The 26,983-nt window shown below is 44.0% G+C and overlaps 1 protein-coding gene across 6 annotated transcripts in view; it reads left to right on the top strand.

Moving 5' to 3' along the window:
• Nucleotides 1-26,983, top strand: part of MYPN (myopalladin) — a 519,866-nt gene that overhangs the window by 426,287 nt on the left and 66,596 nt on the right. For all 6 annotated transcript variants that reach the window (XM_063961610.1, XM_063961611.1, XM_063961613.1 and 3 more), the window contains 8 exons: nt 1,772-1,913; nt 3,106-3,129; nt 3,238-3,354; nt 5,851-6,208; nt 8,933-9,391; nt 19,194-19,344; nt 21,184-21,405; nt 22,419-22,568. In XM_063961610.1, coding sequence (XP_063817680.1) covers nt 1,772-1,913; nt 3,106-3,129; nt 3,238-3,354; nt 5,851-6,208; nt 8,933-9,391; nt 19,194-19,344; nt 21,184-21,405; nt 22,419-22,568 — 1,623 coding nt within the window. The remainder of the gene's footprint in view (nt 1-1,771; nt 1,914-3,105; nt 3,130-3,237; nt 3,355-5,850; nt 6,209-8,932; nt 9,392-19,193; nt 19,345-21,183; nt 21,406-22,418; nt 22,569-26,983) is intronic.

Raw genomic sequence — 26,983 nt, 5'->3', positions numbered from 1 at the left:
TCCCCTGGACCCGGGGACCTGTGTGCACCCCACACACTGCACCCATTATAAATATGCCAGTGCATCAGAAAAGGACTTAATAGTATCCTCCATCTCTTCAAGGGAGATGGAGGAATCCAAATATTCCAAGCTATCAGGAGTAAGTGTAGGTAGCAAAATGTGGTCCAAGTAGGTGTTTGGTACACTAAGTATATAATGTGCCTGATTTCACACAATGATCACTCAAGAGACTTGCTTTTCTTAAAAAACATTAGTATTTTACTTTCTTTCTGTTTAAAATAAGAATACACAAATAAGTATCAAGTAATAGCAACAAGTGTTCATTCATCTGATACAAATATAACCACAGCATATGCAGACCCTCCAACATGACCCGCCCCACTAGGTACAAAATGCTCTGTTTCTGGACTTCCCTCTTAATTTATTATTTCCATCACCTGTGTTGAACTAGTTAAATGATAAGAAAGCTGTTTCTTCACAGGTGATGGCAATAATAAATTAAGAGGGAACTCCAGAAACAGAGCATTTTGTACCTAGTGGGACGGGTCATGTTGGAGGGTATGCATATGCACCTTTAAAATGTATCAACTAATTTGTACCTAACAGCATGAATGAGAAATCACATAAGAGGTTTTTAAAATAATGAGCTGATTGTTCTGCAATTGAAAATCACTGGTGTTCATTATTTAAAAAAACCCTCTTATGTGATTTCTCATTCATGCTGTTAGGTACAAATTTGTTGATACATTTTAAAGCTGCACATTATATACTTAGTGTACCAAGCACAATAATCCTTCCCTTTCTGTGTATTTTTTTCAATTGTTGCAGGCTTTTGCAAGGCCTGGTTTATTTACAGCTGGTATTACTTCGATTATAGAAATGTAATTACTTTGACTATATAAATACTATTCATTTGCGTCAGGAGTTGGGTGTCTAAATCAACCAGGGAACAATTGCCTTGCCATTTCTACCTCCATATACAACAGCGCATCTGAGCGTACACTCAGGTAATGCTTGCGCCATGGGGTTTTCAGAATTCATGCATACGCAAATGCAAATAATCACTCAGCTGCATAAACATTAACATTGCCACCTCAGAATCAGGCTCTTAACCTAATCCTACCTGTAATCATTTGCTACAAACCCTCTCTAGCAGATCATAGGTTCATTATTCAGTAATGCGCAGACCTATGTCTAAGCTTAGCTCCTAGCACCCAGATATCATTCTCACATCAGCACTTGCCTCACACCACAGCTATTGGCGCTAGTCAGTGTATATGCAGTGCCATTGTTATTGTGATGCACCTGTGAATCCTGGTTGTAAAGAGGGATCTACTACATTATGCCGGCTGTCAGGATCCCGGTGCCCAGCATACCGGCACCAGGATCCCGACCGCTGGCATGCCGGCAGCGTGGCGAGCACAAAAGAGCCCTTTGCAGGCACGGTGGCGCACTATGTGCGCCATTACATTTATTCTCCCTCCAGGGGTGTTGTGGACCCCCCCAAGAGGGAGAATAGTTGTCGATATGCAGGCTGTCGGGATCCCGGTGCTGGTATGCTGAGCAACAGGATCCCAACAGCCACCATAGCAAATGCCTCCCGTAAAGAGGATGGTGTATGCCTGGCACACGCAAGATGGAATTTCAAGATAATACTGTACAAAAAGGTCTATATATCCGCAAGACAGGATCGTTTGGGTTTATTTAGCGCTTATAGCAAAAAGGTGTTCAGAAGGTGGTGTTTTATCTCATGCCTTTTCCCTATGTACAGACACTGCAGGACTTGACGTCCTCTGAGGGTCAATTAGTCGTATTTGAAAGCAGAGTAAAGGGATCCCCTTCCCCGAAGGTGGAATGGTACAGGGAAGGGACACTGATCGAAGATTCCCCAGATTTTCGGATTTTACAAAAGAGTAAGTTATTTTTATTACCATGATGTTTCCTCTCTTTTGCGGCCACCACACAACCACAGCATCACAATTACACCTTCTTACTTGTGTTATGAGCTGTAGCCTGTGAAATGCAGGTCACATATTGTTAAATGGTGTGGTAAACATCTCTAATGATATGAACACATATCGTTATATAAATCAAAGCAATTGCACAATCAGTAGAAGTAAAATGCTGCGTTTATTATAAAATTATATATCAATGCACAATAATAAAAAATAGCTTCTACAGTGGTGCTGGAAAGTTTGTGAACCCTTCAGAATTTTCTATATTTCTCCTGAGATATGGCCTAAAACTACCTCAGATTTTCACACAAGTACTAAAAGAAGATAAAGAAAATGATCCAATATCACATGTCTATGAGTGACAACAGTTTTCTTTAGCAGAAGCAGGATTTAGGTCCTACATGCAGAAGCAGTCAGTATTTACCCTGCATGCCCAGACTATAAATGTATTTGCTCCTCTCGCATTGCAACATGAATTGCACAGGTGCAAAGTGACTCCTGATTTTTTTTTTTGCCTTGCTCCCAACTCTAAATCAGACCCATAATATTACTGCTAGGGGAGTATCCAATTACAAGCGCTCATTTTTTGGCTGATAAAAACAGGCTGATTTTTGACAAATGGTCATTTTCGGCCTACCCAATTATAGCCCATATTTGTCGTTATGTTATCATGGATCATGTTTCATGTGCCTGAGGCACGCAAAGCATAATCATGCATAAGTGCCGTATCGGGGGCTAATTGCATAGCTCTCGGCAAATCCATAATCTCCTGCAAATTGACGCTGATAATTGGAGACTTCCTTTAATGTATATTTTCAGTTTCATATCATCATATTAATAATGTATGTTTTTTTTTCATCTGAGGATATTATGTCATGAAATCACATCTTAAGTGGTTTATGGTACAGATGTAATAACCAACATATCAGTCTGTTGAGCTACCAAAAGTAACAGGCAGGAAATGTTATGGTTGATACCATATACTGACTTATATAAATGCTTTACACACAAACATATTGCAAATACTCAAGCCATACACCGCTACCACTGATAACATTCATTGTTTTACAATTTCATCATGTTACAATTTTATTGCTAACATTCTGAGAATGTATCTGTTAACTGCATTCTTACTTTTGTCTCCCTGAAGAGCCTCGATCTATGGCGGAACCAGGTAAGTGCTAAAGATCACAACTTGCAGCTTTCTTCAGTAGCATTATGGAATGAATGTAGTATTGGTGTGAGTGATCTGAGACATAGCGGGCTGCGTTTTCCTCCACAGAAGAGATATGCACCTTAGTTATTGCAGAAGTCTTTTCTGAGGATTCCGGCATGTTTACCTGTACAGCCAGCAACAAGTACGGCACCACCTCCAGTACTTCCTTTCTAACTGTAAAAGGTAAGAAACACGCTCAGTTCTGCTGAAAAGGAAAAAAGGATAAAAGTATTATGATTTGTTATAGTATACTAGTTCCAACAAAACAGTAATGTCAGCGCTTGTGGCTATGCGCGCCTGAACAGAGCATCAATTGAATTGATCTGTGGAGCGCCATCTACTGGCCGCCGGCTTGCACAACACTTCAATTCCCCCTTAGAGGTGAGGAGCAGTGTTAGCCTTTTAGTATATAGTATGCTATGTGAGAACTATCCACTACCAATTTTACAACAGTCCACATGTTGAACTTAACTGGAAAGACTCTGGTGCATTAATCAACCTGTTAGGCAGCTTGATTGCTGACCCAGTCTTATGTCATTACACTTTTACTGGTGAAACTAATTGGAGCATTACTTACAGTACTGTACATCTTTCTGTGGGTCCCTCCTCATTCTTTACTGTATATCTAAATAAATGTGGACTGATAGGTCCACATACCTGTAAGTGTACAATATTGTTTATTTAAATATTGTTTCCTGTATGCAACCAAAATATACCCTATCCATCCTCACCTGTCTATACTTGAAAAAATAAAATACAGTATCTGGGTATGTTAAGAAATAATCCACACATCGCCAGACTATGTAAAAAATGTGAGTACAATTTAATTAAGATCATAAAAACGACCAGTGTTGGAGAAACTATTCTAGTAACTTACTGATGGCGAAGTCATTTAAATTATAATTACATTTCTGTGTTATATCGCTGACTCCAGGTGTGTACCCAATGCATTGCCCCTTCTGCTGCTTACTGGTATTAGCTGACACCAGCGACGGACTGGGGCTCTAAATCGGTCCGCTAGTCATGGGGGCGTGGACTCGTGGCATGCCCCCGTTACCGTGGCAATGCTTGCTGGGGGGGTGTCCGGGGGCATGGACTCGAGGCATGCCCCCATTTCCATGGAGACCAGTGGGGGCAGCTGAAGCAGAGAGCCGGAGGCTGGGCTGCGCGCGGCCTTCCCAGCTCCCTGAGGGGCCGGATCTGCCCATCGGCCCTTCTGGCATGTGCCAGAAGTGCCAGATTGCCAGTCCGGCCCTGGCTGGCACAGCCCTCATGTATCTGCTACCACTGCTGTGTGTAGAGGAAATTATTGCCTAACCAGTCTCCTCCTACAACCCCAACAGCACAATTTACATTGCTATAAGCATCACTATTCTTTATCTAACAACAAGAGTATGCATCGCCATCATGATGTTATTAATGTTGGTTTTATCTCATTTGATAATTGAATATTGACATTCATGTTCTCTCCAGTATACTGCGAAGATAACGTTCCAGTATTTTATAGTACATTCGGACTCTGGATAAAACCATTGTATGAAATGTATAGTCACTGGAGACATACATTAAACAGTCAACAACTCACATGTCACTGTCCCTTATATTCATTTGGGAGGCAATCACGTTACCGCCTGTCGGGATCCCGGCGGTCACAATGCCGGTGCCAGAATACCGACAGGTGGTGAAATGCCGCCGCCGGAATACTGGCGCCACAGGCTTTTCTCCCTCTGTGGGTGTCCACAACTCCCATAGAGGGAGAATAGAGCCTGTGGTAAGCGCAGCGAGATACCATGCCCGCAGCATGGCGAGCACAGCCTGCAAAGGGCTTTCTAGCACTCGACCCGCTGCCGGCATACTGGTGGCCAGGATCCCATTGTCGGGAACATAACAGCCGGGATCCCGGCCGCCGGTAAAAGGTATATACAGTATTCCATTCATTCTAACAGTATAAAGGCCCCTGCAACTTTCCTTAAAGTTAATCTCCATGGTAATTAATTTAAATTAGGAGACCACCTTTTAAGATGGGCCACTATGGTTAATTTATTTTGCAATATGTGTACTACTGTAGCTACTACCGAACTAGTTATTATTCAATGTAAGTCTAATACTTATTTTATTTAGTCAGTGTAATTAGTATTGTATTTAACCTTCCTAATTTTATATATTCTAGCTGTAATTAGGTCAAAATACAATTTAAATTTAAATAAAATATTCAAAAGTGAACTTACTCCCAGGGGCAGGAGAAACAAAATTCACGATAAGTGCTGTATTTTTTCGTGGCCGTGATCGAGAAAACACATGGATCCTGGAATTTAACCCAGACCCTGTGTTTTTCACATGATAGCGGCTACATTTTACTGTGAAAGAAAAGGGGCATTCATTGAATTGCCATATAAAAACATTGGGCCAAAAAATCACGATAAAACCTGGGGGGGTTTTGCAGTAAAATGACTGCAATCATTTGAATTCCCCCCTTAATCTACATCTTGATGAAAAAGGATAAGATCAGCTACAAAATCTTTTACGTATAGTTATTCAATTATGAAACAGGTTCTTTATTATTATTATTATTATTATTATTATTATTATTATTATTATTAATTTAACAACATTTATTTTATTATTGAAGCATTTTAACTTTCTGGAAAGCAAATAAACTATCCTCTCTTTCTGTCATAGGTTCCAATGAAAATACTAATAAATCTCAAATAACTATTAGCACAATCAACATAGATGCTTTTAAACCTGAACCTTTGCCGGTTACTCCGCCACCAGTTTCTGAAGAACCACCACCTAAGCCCAAATTAGAAGGCGTTCTAGTTAACCATAATGAACCAAGACCAAGTTCTAAAATTGGCCTGAGAGTTCATTTCAACCTTCCTGAGGATGACAAAGGAAGTGAGACATCATCTGAAGACAACGTCCTTGTGGGAAATAACTTTGGAATGTACAACCAGAATATGTTAAATGGCCAATCATATGCCGCTTTTGTTGCATCTATGAAAGAGCCTCCACCGGTTTTTGCCAAACCTAAACTGTGAGTGGCTTTATACTGTATCTGCTTATGCTAGTATACAGTATTACATTAACCTCAATTTCATGTATAGTTTTGCAACCTGACATTACTTATAAAGTAAATTTACATGTTTAGGTTGGAATTTTGTATTTGTTCCAATCCAACCACCAGTACTAAATTTCCCTTAAATTGTTGATGGCCAACAGTGGATGGAGTGATCTCTAGACTACAAATGTTGTAATTTAGAGATGCATCACTCCATCCACTGTTGACCCTACCAGACTCCAAATTTCTCTAATGTTCTTGTGTAAAGAAGGTGACATTTTTATATATATTTGTTATAATTTAGGGTTAAGTTTAGAGTTGGACTAACTTTACCATTACACTACCTCTAAGTGATATCCTGACAATGGGCTGTAATTGTACTCAAAGTTACAGGTGTAAAATACATTCACTAAAGAGGCTAGGAGGGCAGAGGGCCAAGGAGGAAGGATACATTTGGATATCATCAACACAGAGGTGAACCTAAAGGCAGACATGCTGAATTAGTTCATCATATATAGAGGGATATAGTGAGAAAAGCAAAGGGCCAAGTACACAGTCTTGTGGGACTGTAACAGATGGTGAGAGTGAAGGGTCAGAGGTAAGATGTGTCAGAGGTAAGAGTGATTGGATATATTGGAAGTGGACCAGAGATGGACTGTGTCATAGAGGTCAATTGATTGAAAAGTGTGAAAAAGAAGAAGGCACTAAACATTTTCAAAAGTGTCAGATAGCTCCAGGAGGATGGGTATGGAGAAGTGATGCTTACTTTTTGCAGTAATTAGATCATTGATGACTTCTGTGAGGGCAGTCTCAGAGGAATGCTGATGGTAGAAGCCCGATTGTAAAGAGTAGAGTAAAGTGATGAGTAGAGTGATAGTCAGATACTGTGGGGTAAATTTACTAAGGTGGGAGATTTTTAGAACTGGTGATGTTGCCCATGGCAACCAATCAGATTCTACTTACCATTTATCTAGCTGCTTCTAGCAGATAATAGATATAATCTGATTGGTTGCTATAGGCAACATCACCAGTTCTAAAAATCTCCCACCTTAGTAAATTTACCCCTGTGAGTGCTTTTATGTTAGCCACTCAAGTAGCTTGGAGACACAGCGGAGGAGGTTAATTGTGTGGTACATGGGCCCGCATTCCGAGTTGATCGTTAGCTGCTTTCGGTCGCAGCGTGGCGATTAGGTGAAAAAGCAGCATTTCTGCGCATGTGTATGGGCCACAGTATGCACGTGCTAAGTATTTTCACACAAAACTATGCAGTTTTACACAAGGGCGAGCAACGCTTTTCTGACGCTGTGTTGATCGGTGAGTGATTGACAGGAAGTGGGTGTTTCTGGGTGGTAACTGCCCGTTTTCAGGGAGTGTGCTAAAAAACGCAGGAGTGACAGGTAAAAACGCAGGAGTGCCTGGGGAAACGGGGGAGTGGCTGGCCAAACGCAGGGCGTGTTTGTGACGTCAAAGCAGGAACTAAACTGAGTGAAATGATCGCAAGGAAGGAGTAGGTTTTGAGCTGCTCAGAAACTGCATGAAAATTTTTCGCACTTCTGCTAAGCTAAGATACACTCCCAGAGGGCGGCGGCCTAGCGTGTGCACTGCTGCTAAAAGCAGCTAGCGAGTGAGCAACTCGGAATGAGGGCCATGGAGAGAGAGTCTGGGTCAGAAGATGGTTTCTTTAGTTGGGCATATTTAAAGGAGGGTGGAAATGTGCCACTTGAGGGAGACAATTTGAAGAAGTGAGCAAGGGACACACATGCAATGTTTATGCAGTGGAGAAGTTAAGAGGGGATACTGTCATTGGGGAAGGTTGAAGTGCGAGACAATGAATGAGGAGGCTTTATTTTTAGTTATGAGGATGAACTTGGGAGTGGTGGATGGGATGTACAGTGTCTGTCATGAGGAGGTATCCTATTGTCAGTTATGCCTTTGAAGTAGGTTGGCAGAGACATGGGCTGTGAAGGAGCAAGGTGAAAGTGGTGTAGGAGAAAAAAGAAGCAAGGCATTGAGGTTAGCAGACATGGATGTTAGAGAAATGAAGTATGTCTGTTGGCATGTAGTAAGGCAGTGTTGTGAGTGGAAAGGAATAATATATAATGAAGGCAGTCAGTTCTGAAGCAAGATTTCACTGAATGGAGCACTGTCGCTGATAGCGTGTCTGTTTGATTTGCCATGTGTGAGGTTTGAATCAGTATAATCTGTTATTGGCTGCTGTAGCTGCTTTGTCAAGGGCTGGACTGAATGTGCTGTTGTAGAAAGAGGCAACCAGATCATCACCGGATATTGTAAGACAAAGGAATGGTTTAAGTGAAAATCATAAGCGGATTCGGTTCAGAGCATTTAGGTATTTCTGTGTGTATGTGATTTGGATGTGAGGGTAGGGAGAGTAAAATGAGGCTGAAGGAAAGAAGATTGTGGTCAGAGAGTGGGGAGACTGAGTTAGAGAAACAAAAGAGAAATAGAGACCAAAAGCTGAACAAGACAAGGTTCATCATGGGTGGTAGATGAGGTCCTCTGCGTGAGACCAGAGCAGCAAATAAGTGAAAGAAGTATTGTGGCAGAAGAGACTGGAGTTGTTAATGGATGATTATTGAAATCTCTGTTTATGAGCCTATGTAGGTCATAGCAAAGGAACTAGCACTTCATCAAGTCATAACAGGCATAAAAGAATCATGCATTACTTTTTTCCATATGCAGTGACCCGGGGAAACTACAACAGCTACATAACCAAGTTATGAGTGAGCAGCAATTTCAGCCTTCATCTCCAAATTCAACGGCAAAAGAAGCACCAAATTCATCTACCCAACCTTACATGTTTTCTCGGCAAGATCCACTGAACACAAACCCAGTATCTACAACTAACACTGTTCCTCACATAAGACCATGGACAGTAGGCACGCAAAATACTTACACTGATGTCACGTTTCCTTCACCCACTAGTGGACAAACCCCATATAGTACTACAGTATCTGCATTACCTTCAGCACCTTCTACACTGCCTGGCAGGAGCCAGTTCCAAGCCCAGACTGTGTATACATCTCCCATGTCTCCTCCACGGATACAGAACCCTGTTGCATTTCTTAGTTCTGTGCTTCCTTCATTGCCTTCCACTCCTACACCAACAAATGCAATGGGCCTACCAAAAAGTGCTTCCTCGTAAGTAATCACATACCTTTCTCATTTATTGTTTGTGTTCATAAATATCTACTTCCTATCTACAGAGAAATATGCCATTGCATGCTGAGACACTGCAACATTTACCTGAATCTAAGCATCATAATTAGAAAGTAGAAAGTAATAGCAGGATTAACTCAGCCATTAGCATATGGAAATGTGTGGTGTTCTCTGTATGTTTGTGATAGTGTTTCTTATGGTGTTTTTATGCACAGGGCTGCAATTGCATGAGTGTGTTAAGTGTATGTGTTCCAATCTATGTACACAGGGTGATTCAAAAGTCGCAGTACACACTTGTCAAAGTCGCAGTACACCCTTTTGTTTCAAAAACTGTGCAGGAAATGGGAAAACGGACTTAGATTCAAGATGACCAATTTCAAGATGACGCCCATGTTCGGTACATACTCTAAAAGATAGCCCACCTCACTCATACCTTACTGGAGTATTCAGTTTTCATGTTTCCTGCACAGTTTTTGAAACAAAAGGGTGTACTGCGACTTTTGAATCACCCTCTATAGCCATTGTACAATGTTATAGAAAATATCACATTGCCTGCCCCATTGCAAAGACCCTCCTGCACGGATCCCTTTGGTCCGTAACAAGTTGTTGGCACCAGTATGAGGATGAACTGCCACAGAAAGCAATAGGGCTAGTAGTAGCCCGGCTACTGGGCAGAGAGTGAAAATCAGCATCACACGGGAGAATGGAGATTTACAGTAGAGTAAGAGATAGCCTGTGAGACGTTTAGTAAATATGGTGCTGTACGGCAGGTGAGCAAGTGTAGGGAGTGTCCTGAATGAAGGTGTAAACCTATGGCTGCAGAATTGCTGATGTACGTGCGTATATTATGTTGTACATAAGTTATTTGCAAGTCACAGATGAGACAGTTATTATCATCAGCTTGACGATGATTGCAACCATATTTTGACTGTATTAAAAAAAATTAAATCCTTGTAGCCCCACAACATTACCAGTGTTGGTGCAGTTTCTGGGGTTGGTTGCTGCTGACGATGTGCATTATTTTTTTTATTATTATTATTATTATCATTATCCTTTATTTACATGGCGCTACAAGCGATCCGCAGCGCCCAATTACAGAGTACATAAACGACCTAATCAAAACAGGAAAATAGTGACTTACAGTTGAAGATAATATAGGACAAGTACAGGGTACAAAAACATCGATACATCAGACAACACTGATATAAGTATGAGGGTGGCAGAAAACTGCAGGATTTGGTGCCGTCGAAGAAGGTTTAAGTAAGGGAAGTATAAGCACATGAGGGTTGAGGGTCCTGCTCGTAAGAGCTTACATTCTAAAAGAGAGAGTGCATGGAGTACCCCTGGACCAGAAGCAACAAACAGCACCAGGCTGGTCCCACTATAACAGGGAGCACCATCCCAGTCATCATAGGTAGGTGGATTTCTGTTGGTTTTCTAGGTTTCTCTCTCACCCATCCTCATCCAGCCTTGTGCTGAAACTGAAGTCCCCCAGTATGCATGTGGCTTCCATAGCATGCTAGGGCATGTTGAACTACAAGTGTCAGCACGTCTCTGCAGCCAATGGCAGTTGGAAAATGTTGTTCCACAACAGGACCTGATATTTTAAAATAAAAACATGCACACACCATTTAAGAATTTTAATTCACATAAACACCAGGCAAATGTCCTTCTTTACCTATTCACTAGTCTCCTAAACCCATAGGGAGTCCAACTGAAAAACAAATAAACCCCAGCAACAAAGCTTGAACCATGGGAGCTGATTCTGAGTCGGACGCAAAAGCGGATGCAGCTGCTTTTGACACAATCGTGTCTGCGCCTTTATGCAAATTCCACTACAGAGTCCTACGCTGGTGTAAATCCATGCGTCTGACAAGCCCACTGTCAGTGTCCATACACACTGCCACTTTGTACATCTTTAGACGCCACCATCAGTCGCAACATCGAAAATGACACCAGACCTATGCAGGTGCAGTTTATCCGAGTATGGGCTCCTATGTGAGCGGCTGAGTCACTGTCCAGGAACGCCCCTTCAATTATTGATCCCGTGCATCCATGTCTGTACTGCGACTTTGTACATACAAAATCAGCAAAAGAGCACTGTGACGCATAAACATATGTCAGGCCTATGATGTGAAAGTTTGATTGAATTATTGAATTAATTGACCTTGATGATTTAGCCTGCAAACTTCCAATAAGAGTGGTTTTCCTATGTGATATTTCCTATTTCTCTAACGTCCTAAGTGGATGCTGGGACTCCGTAAGGACCATGGGGGAATAGCGGCTCCGCAGGAGACTGGGCACAAAAGTAAAAGCTTGAACTAGCTGGTGTGCACTGGCTCCTCCCCCTATGACCCTCCTCCAAGCCTCAGTTAGATTTTTGTGCCCGAACGAGAAGGGTGCATGCTAGGTGGCTCTCCTGAGCTGCTTAGAGTAAAAGTTTATTTTAGGTTTTTTATTTTCAGTGAGTCCTGCTGGCAACAGGCTCACTGCATCGTGGGACTAAGGGGAGAAGAAACGAACTCACCTGCGTGCAGAGTGGATTGGGTTTCTTAGGCTACTGGACATTAGCTCCAGAGGGACGATCACAGGTTCAGCCTGGATGGGTCCCGGAGCCGCGCCGCCGGCCCCCTTACAGAGCCAGAAGAACGAAGAGGTCCAGTGAAATCGGCGGCAGAAGACGTTCCTGTCTTCAACTAAGGTAGCGCACAGCACTGCAGCTGTGCGCCATTGCTCTCAGCACACTTCACACTCCGGTCACTGAGGGTGCAGGGCGCTGGGGGGGAGCGCCCTGAGACGCAATAAAAACAGAAATACCTTAGGATGGCAAAAGAAATACATCACATATAGCTCCTGGGCTATATGGATGTATTTAACCCCTGCCAGTTTTCCAGAAAAAAGCGGGAGATAAGGCCGTCGTGAAGGGGCGGAGCCTATCTCCTCAGCACACAAGCGCCATTTTCCCTCACAGTTCCGCTGGAAGGACGGCTCCCTGACTCTCCCCTGCAGTCCCTACAGAATCAGGGTAAAAACAAAAGAGGGGGGGCACTATTGGCAGCTAAATTATAAACAGCAGCTATAAAAGGGAGTAACACTTATATAAGGTTATCCCTATATATATATATAGCGCTCTGGTGTGTGCTGGCAAACTCTCCCTCTGTCTCCCCAAAGGGCTAGTGGGGTCCTGTCCTCTATCAGAGCATTCCCTGTGTGTGTGCTGGGTGTCGGTACGATTGTGTCGACATGTATGAGGAGGAAAATGATGTGGAAGCAGAGCAATTGCCTGTATTAGTGATGTCACCCCCTAGGGAGTCGACACCTGACTGGATGGTTGTATTTAAAGAACTACGTGACAATGTCAGCACTTTACAAAAAACTGTTGACGACATGAGACAGCCGACAAATCAATTAGTGCCTGTCCAGGCGTCTCAGACACCGTCAGGGGCGATAAAACGCCCGTTACCTCAGTGGGTCGACCCAGACACGGATACTGAGTCCAGTGTCGACGGTGAGGAGACAAACGTAATGTCCAGTAGGGCCACACGTTACATGATCACGGCAATGAAGGAGGCATTGAACATTTCTGACACTACAAGTACCACAAAGAAGGGTATTATGTGGGGAGTGAAAAAACTACCAGTAGCTTTTCCTGAGTCAGATGAATTAAATGAGGTGTGTGATAAAGCGTGGGTTTCCCCCGATAAAAAAGTGCTAATTTCTAATAAATTATTGGCACTATACCCTTTCCCGCCAGAGGTTAGGGCGCGTTGGGAAACACCCCCTAGAGTAGATAAAGCGCTCACACGTTTATCTAAACAAGTAGCGTTACCGTCTCCTGATACGGCCGCCCTCAAAGAACCAGCGGATAGAAGGCTGGAAAATATCCTGAAGGGTATATACACACATACTGGTGTTATACTGCGACCAGCAATCGCATCAGCCTGGATGTGCAGTGCTGGAGTTGCGTGGTCGGATTCCCTGACTGAAAATATTGATACCCTGGATAGGGACAGTATATTACTAACTATAGAGCATTTGAAGGATGCATTACTATATATGCGTGATGCACAGAGGGATATTTGCACCCTGGCATCAAGAGTGAGTGCTATGTCCATTTCTGCCAGAAGAGCGTTATGGACGCGACAGTGGTCAGGGGATGCGGATTCCAAACGACATATGGAAGTATTGCCGTTTAAAGGGGAGGAGTTATTTGGGGCCGGTCTATCGGACCTGGTGGCCACGGCAACGGCCGGAAAGTCCACCTTTTTACCCCAGGTCACCTCTCAGCAGAAAAAGACACCGTCTTTTCAAACTCAGTCCTTTCGTTCCCATAAGTACAGACGGGCAAAAGGCCACTCATTTCTGCCCCGGGGCAGAGGAAGAGGAAAAAGACTGCACCAGGCAGCCTCTTCCCAGGAGCAGAAGCCCTCCTCTGCTTCTGCCAAGTCTTCAGCATGACGCTGGGGCTTTACAAGCGGACTCGGACACGGTGGGGGCCCGTCTCAAAAATTTCAACGCGCAGTGGGCTCACTCGCAAGTGGACCCCTGGATTCTGCAGGTAGTATCACAGGGGTACAAACTGGAATTCGAGACGTCTCCCCCTCGCCGGTTCCTGAAGTCTGCTCTACCAAAGTCTCCCTCCGACAGGGAGGCAGTTTTGGAAGCCATTCACAAGCTGTATTCCCAGCAGGTGATAATCAAGGTACCTCTCCTACAACAGGGAAAGGGGTATTATTCCACGCTGTTTGTGGTACCGAAGCCGGACGGCTCGGTGAGACCAATTTTAAATCTAAAATCCTTGAACACTTACATAAAGAGGTTCAAATTCAAGATGGAGTCACTCAGAGCAGTGATAGCAAACCTGGAAGAAGGGGACTATATGGTGTCTCTGGACATCAAAGATGCTTATCTCCACGTCCCAATCTACCCTTCTCACCAAGGGTACCTCAGGTTTGTAGTACAAAACTGTCATTATCAGTTTCAGACGCTGCCGTTTGGATTGTCCACGGCACCTCGGGTCTTTACCAAGGTAATGGCCGAAATGATGATTCTTCTTCGAAGAAAAGGCGTTTTAATTATCCCTTACTTGGACGATCTCCTGATAAGGGCAAGGTCCAGGGAACAGTTAGAAGTCGGAGTAGCACTATCTCAGTTAGTGTTACGTCAGCACGGGTGGATTCTAAATATTCCAAAATCGCAGCTGATTCCAACGACACGTCTCCTGTTCCTAGGAATGATTCTGGACACAGTCCAGAAAAAGGTGTTTCTCCCAGAGGAGAAGGCCAGGGAGTTATCCGAGCTAGTCAGGAATCTCCTAAAACCAGGCCAGGTGTCAGTGCATCAGTGCACGAGGGTCCTGGGAAAAATGGTGGCTTCTTACGAAGCGATTCCATTCGGAAGATTCCATGCAAGAACGTTTCAGTGGGATCTTCTGGACAAATGCTCCGGATCGCATCTTCAGATGCATCAGCGGATAACCCTGTCGCCAAGGACAAGGGTGTCTCTTCTGTGGTGGCTGCAGAGTGCTCATCTACTAGAGGGCCGCAGATTCGGCATTCAGGATTGGATCCTGGTGACCACAGATGCCAGCCTGAGAGGCTGGGGAGCAGTCACACAGGGACAAAATTTCCAGGGCTTGTGGTCAAGCATGGAAACATCTCTTCATATAAACATTCTGGAACTAAGGGCCATTTACAATGCCCTAAGTCAAGCAAAACCCCTGCTTCAGGGTCAGGCGGTATTGATCCAATCGGACAACATCACGTCAGTCGCCCACGTAAACAGACAGGGCGGCACGAGAAGCAGGAGGGCGATGGCAGAAGCTGCAAGGATTCTTCGCTGGGCGGAGAATCATGTGATAGCACTGTCAGCAGTGTTCATTCCGGGAGTGGACAACTGGGAAGCGGACTTCCTCAGCAGACACGACCTTCACCCGGGGGAGTGGGGACTTCATCCAGAAGTCTTCCAAGAGATGGTAAACCGTTGGGAAAAACCAAAGGTGGACATGATGGCGTCCCGTCTCAACAAAAAACTAGACAGATATTGCGCCAGGTCAAGGGACCCTCAGGCAATAGCGGTGGACGCTCTGGTAACACCATGGGTGTACCAGTCAGTGTATGTGTTCCCTCCTCTGCCTCTCATACCAAAAGTACCGAGAATCATAAAAAGGAGAGGAGTAAGAACTATACTCGTGGTTCCGGATTGGCCAAGAAGGACTTGGTACCCGGAACTTCAAGAGATGCTCACGGAGGACCCGTGGCCTCTACCTCTAAGAAAGGACCTGCTCCAGCAGGGACCTTGTCTGTTCCAAGACTTACCGCGGCTGCGTTTGACGGCATGGCGGTTGAACGCCGGATCCTGAAGGAAAAAGGCATTCCAGAAGAAGTCATCCCTACCCTGATAAAGGCCAGGAAGGATGTAACCGCGAAACATTATCACCGCATTTGGCGAAAATATGTTGCGTGGTGTGAGGCCAAAGAGGCCCCTACAGAGGAATTTCAACTGGGTCGCTTCCTACATTTCCTGCAAACAGGACTGTCTATGGGCCTAAAATTAGGGTCCATTAAGGTTCAAATTTCGGCCCTGTCGATTTTCTTCCAAAAAGAACTGGCTTCAGTGCCTGAAGTCCAGACGTTTGTCAAAGGGGTACTGCATATACAGCCTCCTTTTGTGCCCCCGGTGGCACCTTGGGATCTCAATGTGGTTTTGGGGTTCCTAAAATCACATTGGTTTGAACCACTCACCACTGTGGAATTAAAATATCTCACATGGAAGGTGGTAATGCTGTTAGCCCTGGCTTCAGCCAGGCGTGTCTCAGAATTGGCGGCTTTATCTTATAAAAGCCCTTACCTGATTTTTCACACGGATAGGGCAGAATTGAGGACTCGTCCTCAATTTCTCCCAAAGGTGGTTTCAGCGTTTCACGTGAACCAGCCTATTGTGGTGCCTGCGGCTACTAGGGACTTGGAGGACTCCAAGTTACTGGACGTAGTCAGGGCCCTGAAAATATATATTTCCAGGACGGCTGGAGTCAGGAAATCTGACTCGCTGTTTATCCTGTATGCACCCAACAAGCTGGGTGCTCCTGCTTCTAAGCAGACGATTGCTCGTTGGATTTGTAGTACAATTCAGCTTGCACATTCTGTGGCAGGCCTGCCACAGCCAAAATCTGTAAAAGCCCATTCCACAAGGAAGGTGGGCTCATCTTGGGCGGCTGCCCGAGGGGTCTCGGCTTTACAACTTTGCCGAGCAGCTACTTGGTCAGGGGCAAACACGTTTGCTAAATTCTACAAATTTGATACCCTGGCTGAGGAGGACCTGGAGTTCTCTCATTCGGTGCTGCAGAGTCATCCGCACTCTCCCGCCCGTTTGGGAGCTTTGGTATAATCCCCATGGTCCTTACGGAGTCCCAGCATCCACTTAGGACGTTAGAGAAAATAAGAATTTACTTACCGATAATTCTATTTCTCATAGTCCGTAGTGGATGCTGGGCGCCCATCCCAAGTGCGGATTGTCTGCAATACTTGTATATAGTTATTGTTACAAAATTCGGGTTATTATTGTTGTGAGCCATCTTTTCAGAGGCTCCTTCGTTTATCATACTGTTAACTGGGTTCAGATCACAGGTTGTACGGTGTGATTGGTGTGGCTGGTATGAGTCTTACCCGGGATTCAATATCCTTCCTTATTATGTACGCTCGTCCGGGCACAGTATCCTAACTGAGGCTTGGAGGAGGGTCATAGGGGGAGGAGCCAGTGCACACCAGCTAGTTCAAGCTTTTACTTTTGTGCCCAGTCTCCTGCGGAGCCGCTATTCCCCCATGGTCCTTACGGAGTCCCAGCATCCACTACGGACTATGAGAAATAGAATTATCGGTAAGTAAATTCTTATTTTATTTATTAACAGTTTCTTATATAGCGCAGCATATTCTGTTGCACTTTACAATTGGACAGTGATAGAACAAACTGGGTAATAACAGACAGACATAGGGGGGTAACCAATTACCCCGGGATAGTGCCGCAGGCGCTGAAAACTGCTGTTTTTCACAATTTTTCTATCCCTTTATCCAATTAGGTGTTTTTACACTCGAAAATACTTAGACCCCTCGAAAATGCCACAAACGTATGTATTTTCGCAGCACTCATCGCAGGTCTAAGGGCCACTTACCGTGGATTATGCTTCGCGTGCCTTACACAAGTTTACAATGTATAGATAGCCACTCAGACGGTTGTGATACAGAAGACTGACATTAAAAAAATAGACAGTCAAAAGGTCGACAGGGTCAAAAGGTCGACAGTCAAAGGTTGACAGGGTGAAAAGGTTGACAGTCAAAAGGCCAACGGGGTGAAAAGGTTGACAGTCAAAAAGTCGACAGTCAAAAAGTCATCAGGGTCAAAAGGTCGACACACAAAAATAAATTTTGGGTGTTGTTTTGTGTTTTTAAACATTTTTTACTCCAACTGTTAAAATGTGTCCTCTCACGGGCTCGCTTCAATCGCCGCACTTCGGGTGTGGTGGCTCGCTCCGTTCTGCTCGCCACAAGGTTACTAATGGTGATAGTTTGTGACATGGATAGTCAATATGATGAAATGCGGACCCTCTCAGGCTCGGTGGCTCGCTACGATCGCCACAAGGTTACTAAAGGTAATAGTTTGTGACCTGGATAATAAATGCAGTTGTAAAAATGAAAAAAGAACCCTAAAAAAAAAAGTGTTGACCTTTTGACTATCAACCTTTTGACCCTGTCGACCTAATGCATGTCAACCATTAGTGGTTGACCTATTGACTGTAGACCTTTTTAGTGTAGCTCTATAGACCAGATACCCACTCAGAAACAAGCAGCACTGAACGGCTTATCGCATATTGACCACATCTTTCATTTAAAACGCAGCGCAGCTAGGAGCACGTTTCTTTTGTTTTGTTTATTATTATTTTTTATTTTTGTACTCCAATTGCTGTCTTTATGCCAGGCCTTCAAGAGCCTAAAAGATGGAGATGTGGTCTAGTGCAAGTGGCATCTCCTGGAATCATTGGTATATCTATAATAGGTACAGGGTGTGCAGTACATACAGGCACCTGGGTGCAGATGGGCCCACACCACACCCCCTGCATCCACACATTTATACTTACCTCTGTGGAATCCCACGTCGGCCGGTGTTGCAGACTGAAATTGCACACAGCACCAAGATGAGAGTCGCCACGTGTGTACAATCATTAAACTATACATCCTTCATTCAGTTTGTAATCACTACTCCATTCTTCTATGCTTCTAATTAATAGAACATTTGTGTATAATTATACAGGTTGAGTATCCCTTATCCAAAATGCTTGGGACCAGAGGTATTTTGGATATCGGATTTTTCCGTATTTTGGAATAATTGCATCCCATAATGAGATATCATGGTGATGGGACCTAAATCTAAGCACAGAATTCATTTATGTTGCATATACACCTTATACACACAGCCTGAAGGTCATTTTAGCCAATATTTTTTATAACTTTGTGCATTAAACAAAGTGTGTCTACATTCACACAATTCATTTATGTTTCATATACACCTTATACACACAGCCTGAAGGTCATTTAATACAATATTTTTAATAACTTTGTGTATTAAACAAAGTTTGTGTACATTGAGCCATCAAAAAACAAAGGTTTCACTATCTCACTCTCACTCAAAAAAGTCCGTATTTCGGAATATTCCGTATTTCGGAATATTTGGATATGGGATACTCAACCTGTAGTATATTTTGATAGCTTCACCAAATCATATTTGTTTTCAGGTCTTTTCAAGCAACTCCAAAGAAAACGTCAAATGTGGTGCGATTTAGCTCACAGGATCAAATACAGGAGAGTAAGAATCAAGTTGTGCGAGAGTTAGAAAATAAGCTCTCATTTAGAGATGATGCTCCCTCGCAGATCCAATGGCAGCAGGTATACAGTGACGCTTACCTGATTTGTTATTAGCAATGGACGTCTGTTATGTACATTATGGACCTAATTTAGTCAATTATAAAATTGCTTATTTTGCATATACGCACAAATGCATCCACACGCTTACATTTCTGCAGCTGTATTTGAACTTATGCCTGTCTAAAATATGTGTAACCAGTGCCTGCTCAGTTATTAGGCTGCAGCCTTAGGGTTCCAGGACTGGGAATTGGGAAGTGGGGCAGTTGGTAACCAGGTGGGGCTAGTTGCATCATTAGGCCCCACGCCGTGCAGGAAAATTGCAATTATATTGCATAGGTGGCAGTGCCAAAATGACGCATTTTCATAGAAACGCATTACTAGGTCCTGCCCCCTCTATTTATCTCCCCGTTCTGCCCACTTCACTAGGAAGTGGGCGGGATGCGGGAGATGTGCCCTATCATCCTGGACTGCTTGGAACTTCACCTAAAAATCGTGTGTCTTCCGCAGGATTCAGGAGAGTAGGCATGTATGGACTACCAGATGGCTGTGGCAATGTCACCTTGTATCTTACAGCCAAAACCTTTACTTTATGTTCATTCACTGCAGAACAATATGGGGGGGCGGGGGAGGGTCGGCTCCACTATGGGGATCGTGAGGTCACATGTGCAGCACATAAGATGCGACCTATTTGTCCCGACTGTTGCAGGAGCGTTATAAGCTGTTTATCGTCTAACGCTTCTGCATCAGCGCTGCATACACACCTATACAATCGTCGGCCCGTTCATCCAATATTGGGGGAACGGGCCGACGATTGTATAGGTATGTACCCAGCTTTAGACAGTCAATAGGACGACCCCATATGTTGGACATGCAATAGTTAGACATTGCCAAAAGGTTGACAGGTTCAAAAGGTAAATATACAAATGGGCGACACAAATTTTTTTGAATTTTTTTTTCTAACTTTTGCTTCATTTACCATCCACATGGACTACGATTTTGAGTCGTAACCTGTGGCAAACGCATCAGTTGCGGAGCAATCCACCTTATCGGAAGCATTGCGAGCATACACGTTTAAACTAATCGAGGTCACAGACTGTGAAATGGATAAATTTTGGTCAAAACGAAAAACTTATGTCGACCTTTTTTGTGTCAAGCATTTACATGTTAAACTTTTAACCCTGTCGACTTTTTGTACCTATTGACCTTGGTCACAGTGAATCTTTTAACTGTCGACCTTTTGTATATTGATCATATGGGGTCAACCTATTGACTGTCTATCTATTTTCTGTAGTTCTGTTATACCACATCCCTTAAAGATACATGTAAATCAGAATCAGACTCATCTGTTAGTGTAGTCTGGACTTGAGTCTCCTTGCACTAATGTACTAAACTTATATGTGAAAGCTCAAGTGTAAGTATAAGTTACACTCAACTGAGAATAAGGGGGACATGTACTAAGCAGTGATAAAAGTGGAGAAGTGAACCAGTGGAGAAGTTGCCCATGGCAACCAATCAGCATTGACGTAACATTTATAATTTGCATACTTTAAAAGTATACAGAGCAGCTGATTGGTTGCCGTGGGCCACTTCTCCACTTTTATCACTGCTTAGTACATGTCCCCTAAGGGTACAAGCTGCGTGCTGGTGCCATGTTCAAGTAGCACAAATAGATTTCCATCCAATCAGGCAATAAGACCATATAATATAGGTTTATTTATTTGTGTGCACATTTACAGTTTTGCTCCAATTAGCTGCATTTAATTTGAATGATCCATTTGCAGTTGAGTTTTAAGGTATTTTTAACCAGTATATATAAAAAACTGTGAATTATATATAGTGACAGAATTTCCATACTTGTAGGAATATAAGATATCCAGTTTTGAGCAGAGACTGATGAATGAGATAGAGTTCCGCTTGGAGCGCACCCCGGTGGATGAATCAGATGATGAAGTGCAGCATGATGAGATTCCTACAGGAAAGTGCATTGCGCCAATATTTGACAGGAGACTCAAACATTTCCGTGTTGTAGAAGGAACGTCGGTTACATTTACATGTAAAGTTGTAGGAATCCCCATACCTAAGGTATGTGACCTGTCTGCGTTGTGTGAGGTAAAAGGCTCCTGTCACCTACCTATATTACAGACAGACATTTTGGAAAACAAATGCAGACTATTTGTGTACTGGAAATGGGCAATATCACCGGGGCACTCTGTGAGACAACATCATGGCATCGCTGAAGCACCTCATAGTGAATTCAGTTTGGCTTCTCATGAATATTGGTTCAGCAGATGAAATAGTTGCCTCCGCTGTATATAGAAAACAGGGTCTTTTTACCGGTGGTTATGTTATCTACATATGTTTATGTTAATTACATTCCTATGTATCATAGCTTACGTTTTCATTAAACCAAGTTGAAAATAGAAAAAGCAAATCCAACTATGAGCAATTACTTATTAACAAAGCAGAACCTACAGTATGCATTTCTGATTTCTATCTTATAACATCATATTAGATATTAACCAGTGAAGGCTGAGTCAAGAATACAGTATATATTACATTGCTACTGACTAAGAGCCAGATTTAGAGGCAGACGCAAGTGGTGTCGGTGCTGCGTCTTTGGTAGCAGTAGATCTGAGAAGTTATGTAAATGCAGCAGGTGCCACCTTTTTGAAATGAGGCGCCCACCTCTGACTTCTCAGATCCTCTGCATTGGAACACCATCGGCAACATCGCGCCGGCCATTAGGCATCTGAGCAGCTCAGAATGCCCACCACAACTAAGCTGCCGAGGCCAGGGATTCTGCAACTGAAGATGCAGCCACTGGCTTCGGAATGCCTCAAAAATGGTGCTGACCTTTCCTCAAACGCTTCCCCTCCCTGCCTCCAGACAGGTGCAGACTGTCAATCATCTGATGTCTGCAGCCGCAATGCATCCGATGATGCAGGATCAGATTTGCACATGTGCATTGCAGCTCCGGCGCAGATCTAAAATTATTGGACAATTGTGAATGAATTAGCGTCCATCTCTGAATTTGCTCCTGAGTGAGGAACAACAACTGATGACTGATTACTGCTGCATTATGTTAACTATTTTAGGTGTATTGGTTTAAAGATGGTAAGCAGATTTCAAAGAAAAATGAACATTGCAAAATGAAGAGAGAAGCAGATGGAACGTGTTCTTTAAATATAGAAGCTGCCACTAATGATGATGATGGAAACTATACAATTATGGCTGCAAATCCTCAGGTAACTGTGTGGTTTGTGTGTTCACTTACCCACAATTTGAATGTTTTTCAATATCTAAATAGCACATTTTCAAAAGTGCTTCATTCTTACTATGTTCACATTCTGGCCAAGCTAAATTATTAATCTCATGAGCAAGTGTTTCCTAGATTACCGAGAAGTATCTTTCAACCTGGTTTTACCTTGCAGATGATTGCTGCTTTAAAAAAACAGGTAGACTCGCACAAAATTCCCGCACCTCCAGAACTCGGAGGATATTACACTTAGCCGTATATATTGTCTTTTTAAAATCTTTTTGTCTAGAGTTATTATCCTTTATGTGGCACCACAAGGGTTTTGTCACGCCTTACAAAGTACATAAAGCTGGAGGGGAAAATAAAGATGCAGAAGACCTAAGGGCCCCATACACTACAGCGACATGTTGGAGGCTAAAGTCGGATGCGATTTCCCTTGAACCGCCCGGGAAGCTGGATTGTATACGATGTATCGTATGCGATCTCAACCATGCCTGCGGGATCCGACATATCACGAGTGCAGCACTAACGACCTAGGGGCTCCGATCCGATGCTCACGGGAGCGCTCATCGGATCGGATGTAAAACACATCCGATTTGCCACATTTCATCCGATTTATCGTCCCGAAAGGTCGAAATCGGATGAAATCGGGCATTATCGTTCTAGTATATGGGGCCCTTAACAGTACAAAGCATTGCAGAAGATGGGATACAAGCTATATAGACATTATTTCATATGCAGCTACATTACCCACAGAAGTAGGGCTGCCTGCTGGGATGAAATATTTTGTGCCAATGTGGTGTGGGAGGAACACTAGAGGGAAGAGAGCTTAGGGAGGAAAGGCAGACAGACAGAGGTGACCCCAAGGAGAGAGACAGGGAAGAGCATGGAGGGGTGAGCTAGGATGAGAGGTGGCTCTAATAAAGAAATGGGTTTCGAGAGCTCCTTTGAAGGTTTGGAGAGTATTGGATAATTAACCTTTACTCAATGGCAAATCTAAAATTGTTGTGAGCACTGAGCATAAGATAAGAGTAACAGCAGGGGGTGCTTCAAGAGAGGAGGAGGCCAAGGGGGTCATTCCGAGTTGATCGCTCGCTGACGTTTTTCGCAGCATAGCGATCAGGCTAAAAAGGAGCTGTTCTGCGCATGCGTATGGGCCGCAGGGCGCACGCACCAAGTAATTTCACACAAAACTAAGCAATTTTACACTGGGGCGAGCAATGCTTTTCAGTCGCTCTGCTGATCGGTGAGTGATTGAAAGGAAGTGGGTGTTTCTGGGCGGAAACTGACCGTTTTCCGAGAGTGTGATAAAAAACGCAGGCGTGTCAGGCTAAAACGCAGGAGTGGCTGGAGAAACGGGGGAGTGGCTGGCCGAACGCAGGGCGTGTTTGTGACGTCAAACCAGGAACTAAACAGTCTGCAGTGATCGCAATCTAGGAGTAGGTCTGGAACTACTCAGAAACTGCAGGAAAAGATTTTCGAGCAATTCTGCTAATCTTTCGTTCGCACTTCTGCTAAGCTAAGATACACTCCCAGAGGGCGGCGGCTTAGCAGGCAGCTGGCGAGCGATCAACTCGGAATGAGGGCCCATGTGCAGACTCCTCTGGGCCCCCTCCTCTCTTGCAGGCTGCGCTATTGACTCTAATTGTAAAACCCCACTGGTACTATGCATGCAAAATCTGCAGTCACTGTGTATAGTGCATCACACTTACTCTGCCCCGGCTAGTCATGGGTTCAGGCACAGATACCAGAGGGTCCCCTGAATAATAAGGTGTTTAATTACAGGTGCATTGTGGGAGTGGACTACAGGTGTCGGTGCAGCGCATAAAGAATTGGGTGCCAGGCCATCTCATAAACAGCATAAAGTTTATTTTAACATCAAAGCAGGGACATAGCAGGGATAACTTCTTAACACTCGTCCAGCACAAAGCATAACGGTTACATTAGATCACATATCAGTGCACCTCCTCCAGCCCATCACTTAATTGCAGCGGCATGAACATGGCGAACAGCATTACGTACCAGGGCATTCTGTGACCAGTAGTGCTACACATACCAGGTTACCATCTCTCTCTCTGTTATAGCGAGGACTCTTGTCCATGGGGGGCTTCTAATCATGCTGCGTGGCTTCAGACCACTCCCCAGATACCTCTTCTCATGAGACTCACACCTGTGGCACATTCTTCTCACTGTATCACCCTCTCACTGGATTCTACATACTGCTGCTCTCACACTGCGGTATCTCCCTCTGTCAGGTCACTTGCTGTGGCTGGCATCTCTCCCCAGATAAACATGTGAGAAGCCCTCACTAAGACATCTTTCCAGCTCACACACCACGCTTCTCTCCTAGCTAACACTCCAGGCTTCTGGCTGCAAAGACACCAGGCTGCAAAGACCATGCTACTGCTGCATGACAGCCTTTTATAACCTTTTATTCCCAGGGAGACATTCTATCTGGGATTTCCCGCCCTGAGCTCATCTGGGATTTCCCGCCCTGAGCTGCAACTTGGTGAGTCCTGCATTTGCTTTTTGCAGGCTGATCTGTTGTGCTGTGAGCTGGGCTGTTAACCCCTTCTGTGCTGCAAGCTGTAGGCTGCTGGCTCAGTTCTATACAGCTCCAACAACCCTTTTACTTTTATTACAGTCATGCTGGCACCTGTAGTGCCACAGAAACTTTGTGCTTGCAGTTCCAGGGTATTACATAGGCACTAGGCAACCCTAGCACTGTCACAGAGTCTAGCGCGCATGCGCAGGTCTCCGGGAAAATGGAACTGTGCCCATTTCCCAGTGATTTTGTCACGACACATGCACTGCACACACTGCACTCATTATAAATACACCAGTGGTAACACCAGTCTGAAACCATAACAATCCAAGTCATAAACAGACAGGACAGGATGTACCAAAGCAAAAATGTGTATTTTCAAATGTACTAAGCCGTGTCCACCAGGGCTCCGACGCAGAAGTATTACCCTATAGAAGCCTATGGGCTTCTTTCTGCATTACGCTGTGTGTGGGATCCGACTGGATTCCTCCCAGCATGCCACGTGGCTGCAGCATCCCTCTGTGCATGCGCAAACGGACTGCCGAGGCTGATACCCATAAGTCCAGGGACAGAGATGCATCGCGAAGGATAGCTCTGACTGCAAGAGCTGTCTTATTCAACACTTATCGCGTATGTTAGTACATATGTGGATAGTGTCGGCGCGATGTGTGGCGGGATGTACCGCAACAGGTTGGTACATCCTGCCCATAGTAACAATATTTCAATAAAAAATATCATGATTAAAAACATTAAAGAGAATGTAGTTTCGGGGAGAATGGAGAACTGGGTGTCTGTTAATAAAAGTGGCAATTCCTTAACAGGAGTGTGAGGGGAGGATAGTAATCCATCTGGTAAATGAGGCTGACATATTGGTAGAGGAGGGGGAAAAATAGAGTGGGAGCTATGAAGAGCATAAGCTGAGCAAGCCAAGGGTCTGACTGGCAAAATTAAGTCCATGCTAGTTGTAGGAAACAGGGAGCCGGGCTAGAGATGAACCTGGTGTAGTGAGGATTTTGAAGGGGTTTTCTTTTAAAGGCTACACTTATTGAACATTGGAAGATGCTGAAGTGAATAATATCCCAAGTTTCAGTACGCAAAGTGAATTTAAAGTCAGCTTTTACGCTAATCCATTTACAAATTTTGTGGGAAGTTTCCGTAGCCAGTATGGTGTAGTACAAAATGGAAATACAGCCTTTGTTATTAGGATGGTGTATGCACTAGTGGCGAGGAGTGAGCAAAATGTCAGGTTTGGAGGTATTGATAAAAATTGGTAAATTGGTGTGCGGGATATGAGGCTTTTCACGTCTGTAAATACATTTGTCAAAGGGCCTAATTCATATCTGATGGCAGCAGCAAATTTGTTGGCTAATGGGCAAAACAATGTGCACTGCAGGTGGGGGGGAGGGGGGCAGATATAACATGTGCAGAGAGAGTTAGATTTGGGTGGGTTATTTTGTTTCTGTGCAGGGTAAATACTGACTGCTTTATTTTTACACTGCAATTTAGATTTCACTTTGAACACACCCCACCCAAATCTCTCTCTGCACATGTTACATCTGCCCCCCCCCCCCCTGCAGTGCACATGGTTTTGCCCATTAGCTGACAAATTTGCTGCTGCGATCAGATCTGAATTAGGCCCATTGATGTGCCAAAAGTGCGTGATGTCTACCAAACTGCATGTGGTTGTTATTTTATGGCATGGGCCTAATGAAGTCAGAAGGAAAGGGTCTTCGAACAAATGGAGAGTCCGATTGACTCTATTCCATGTTGAGAGTGTGAGCACAATTGTGGGGACTAAGGTGATAGTGGCAGGTGTATATGAGGGGTTTGGACAAGGTGAGGAGGACGTTGTTAGTAAA

This window comes from Pseudophryne corroboree, chromosome 3 (assembly GCF_028390025.1).
Source record: "Pseudophryne corroboree isolate aPseCor3 chromosome 3, aPseCor3.hap2, whole genome shotgun sequence".
NCBI lineage: Eukaryota > Metazoa > Chordata > Amphibia > Anura > Myobatrachidae > Pseudophryne > Pseudophryne corroboree.
This window is presented reverse-complemented; position numbering and strand designations above follow the sequence as displayed.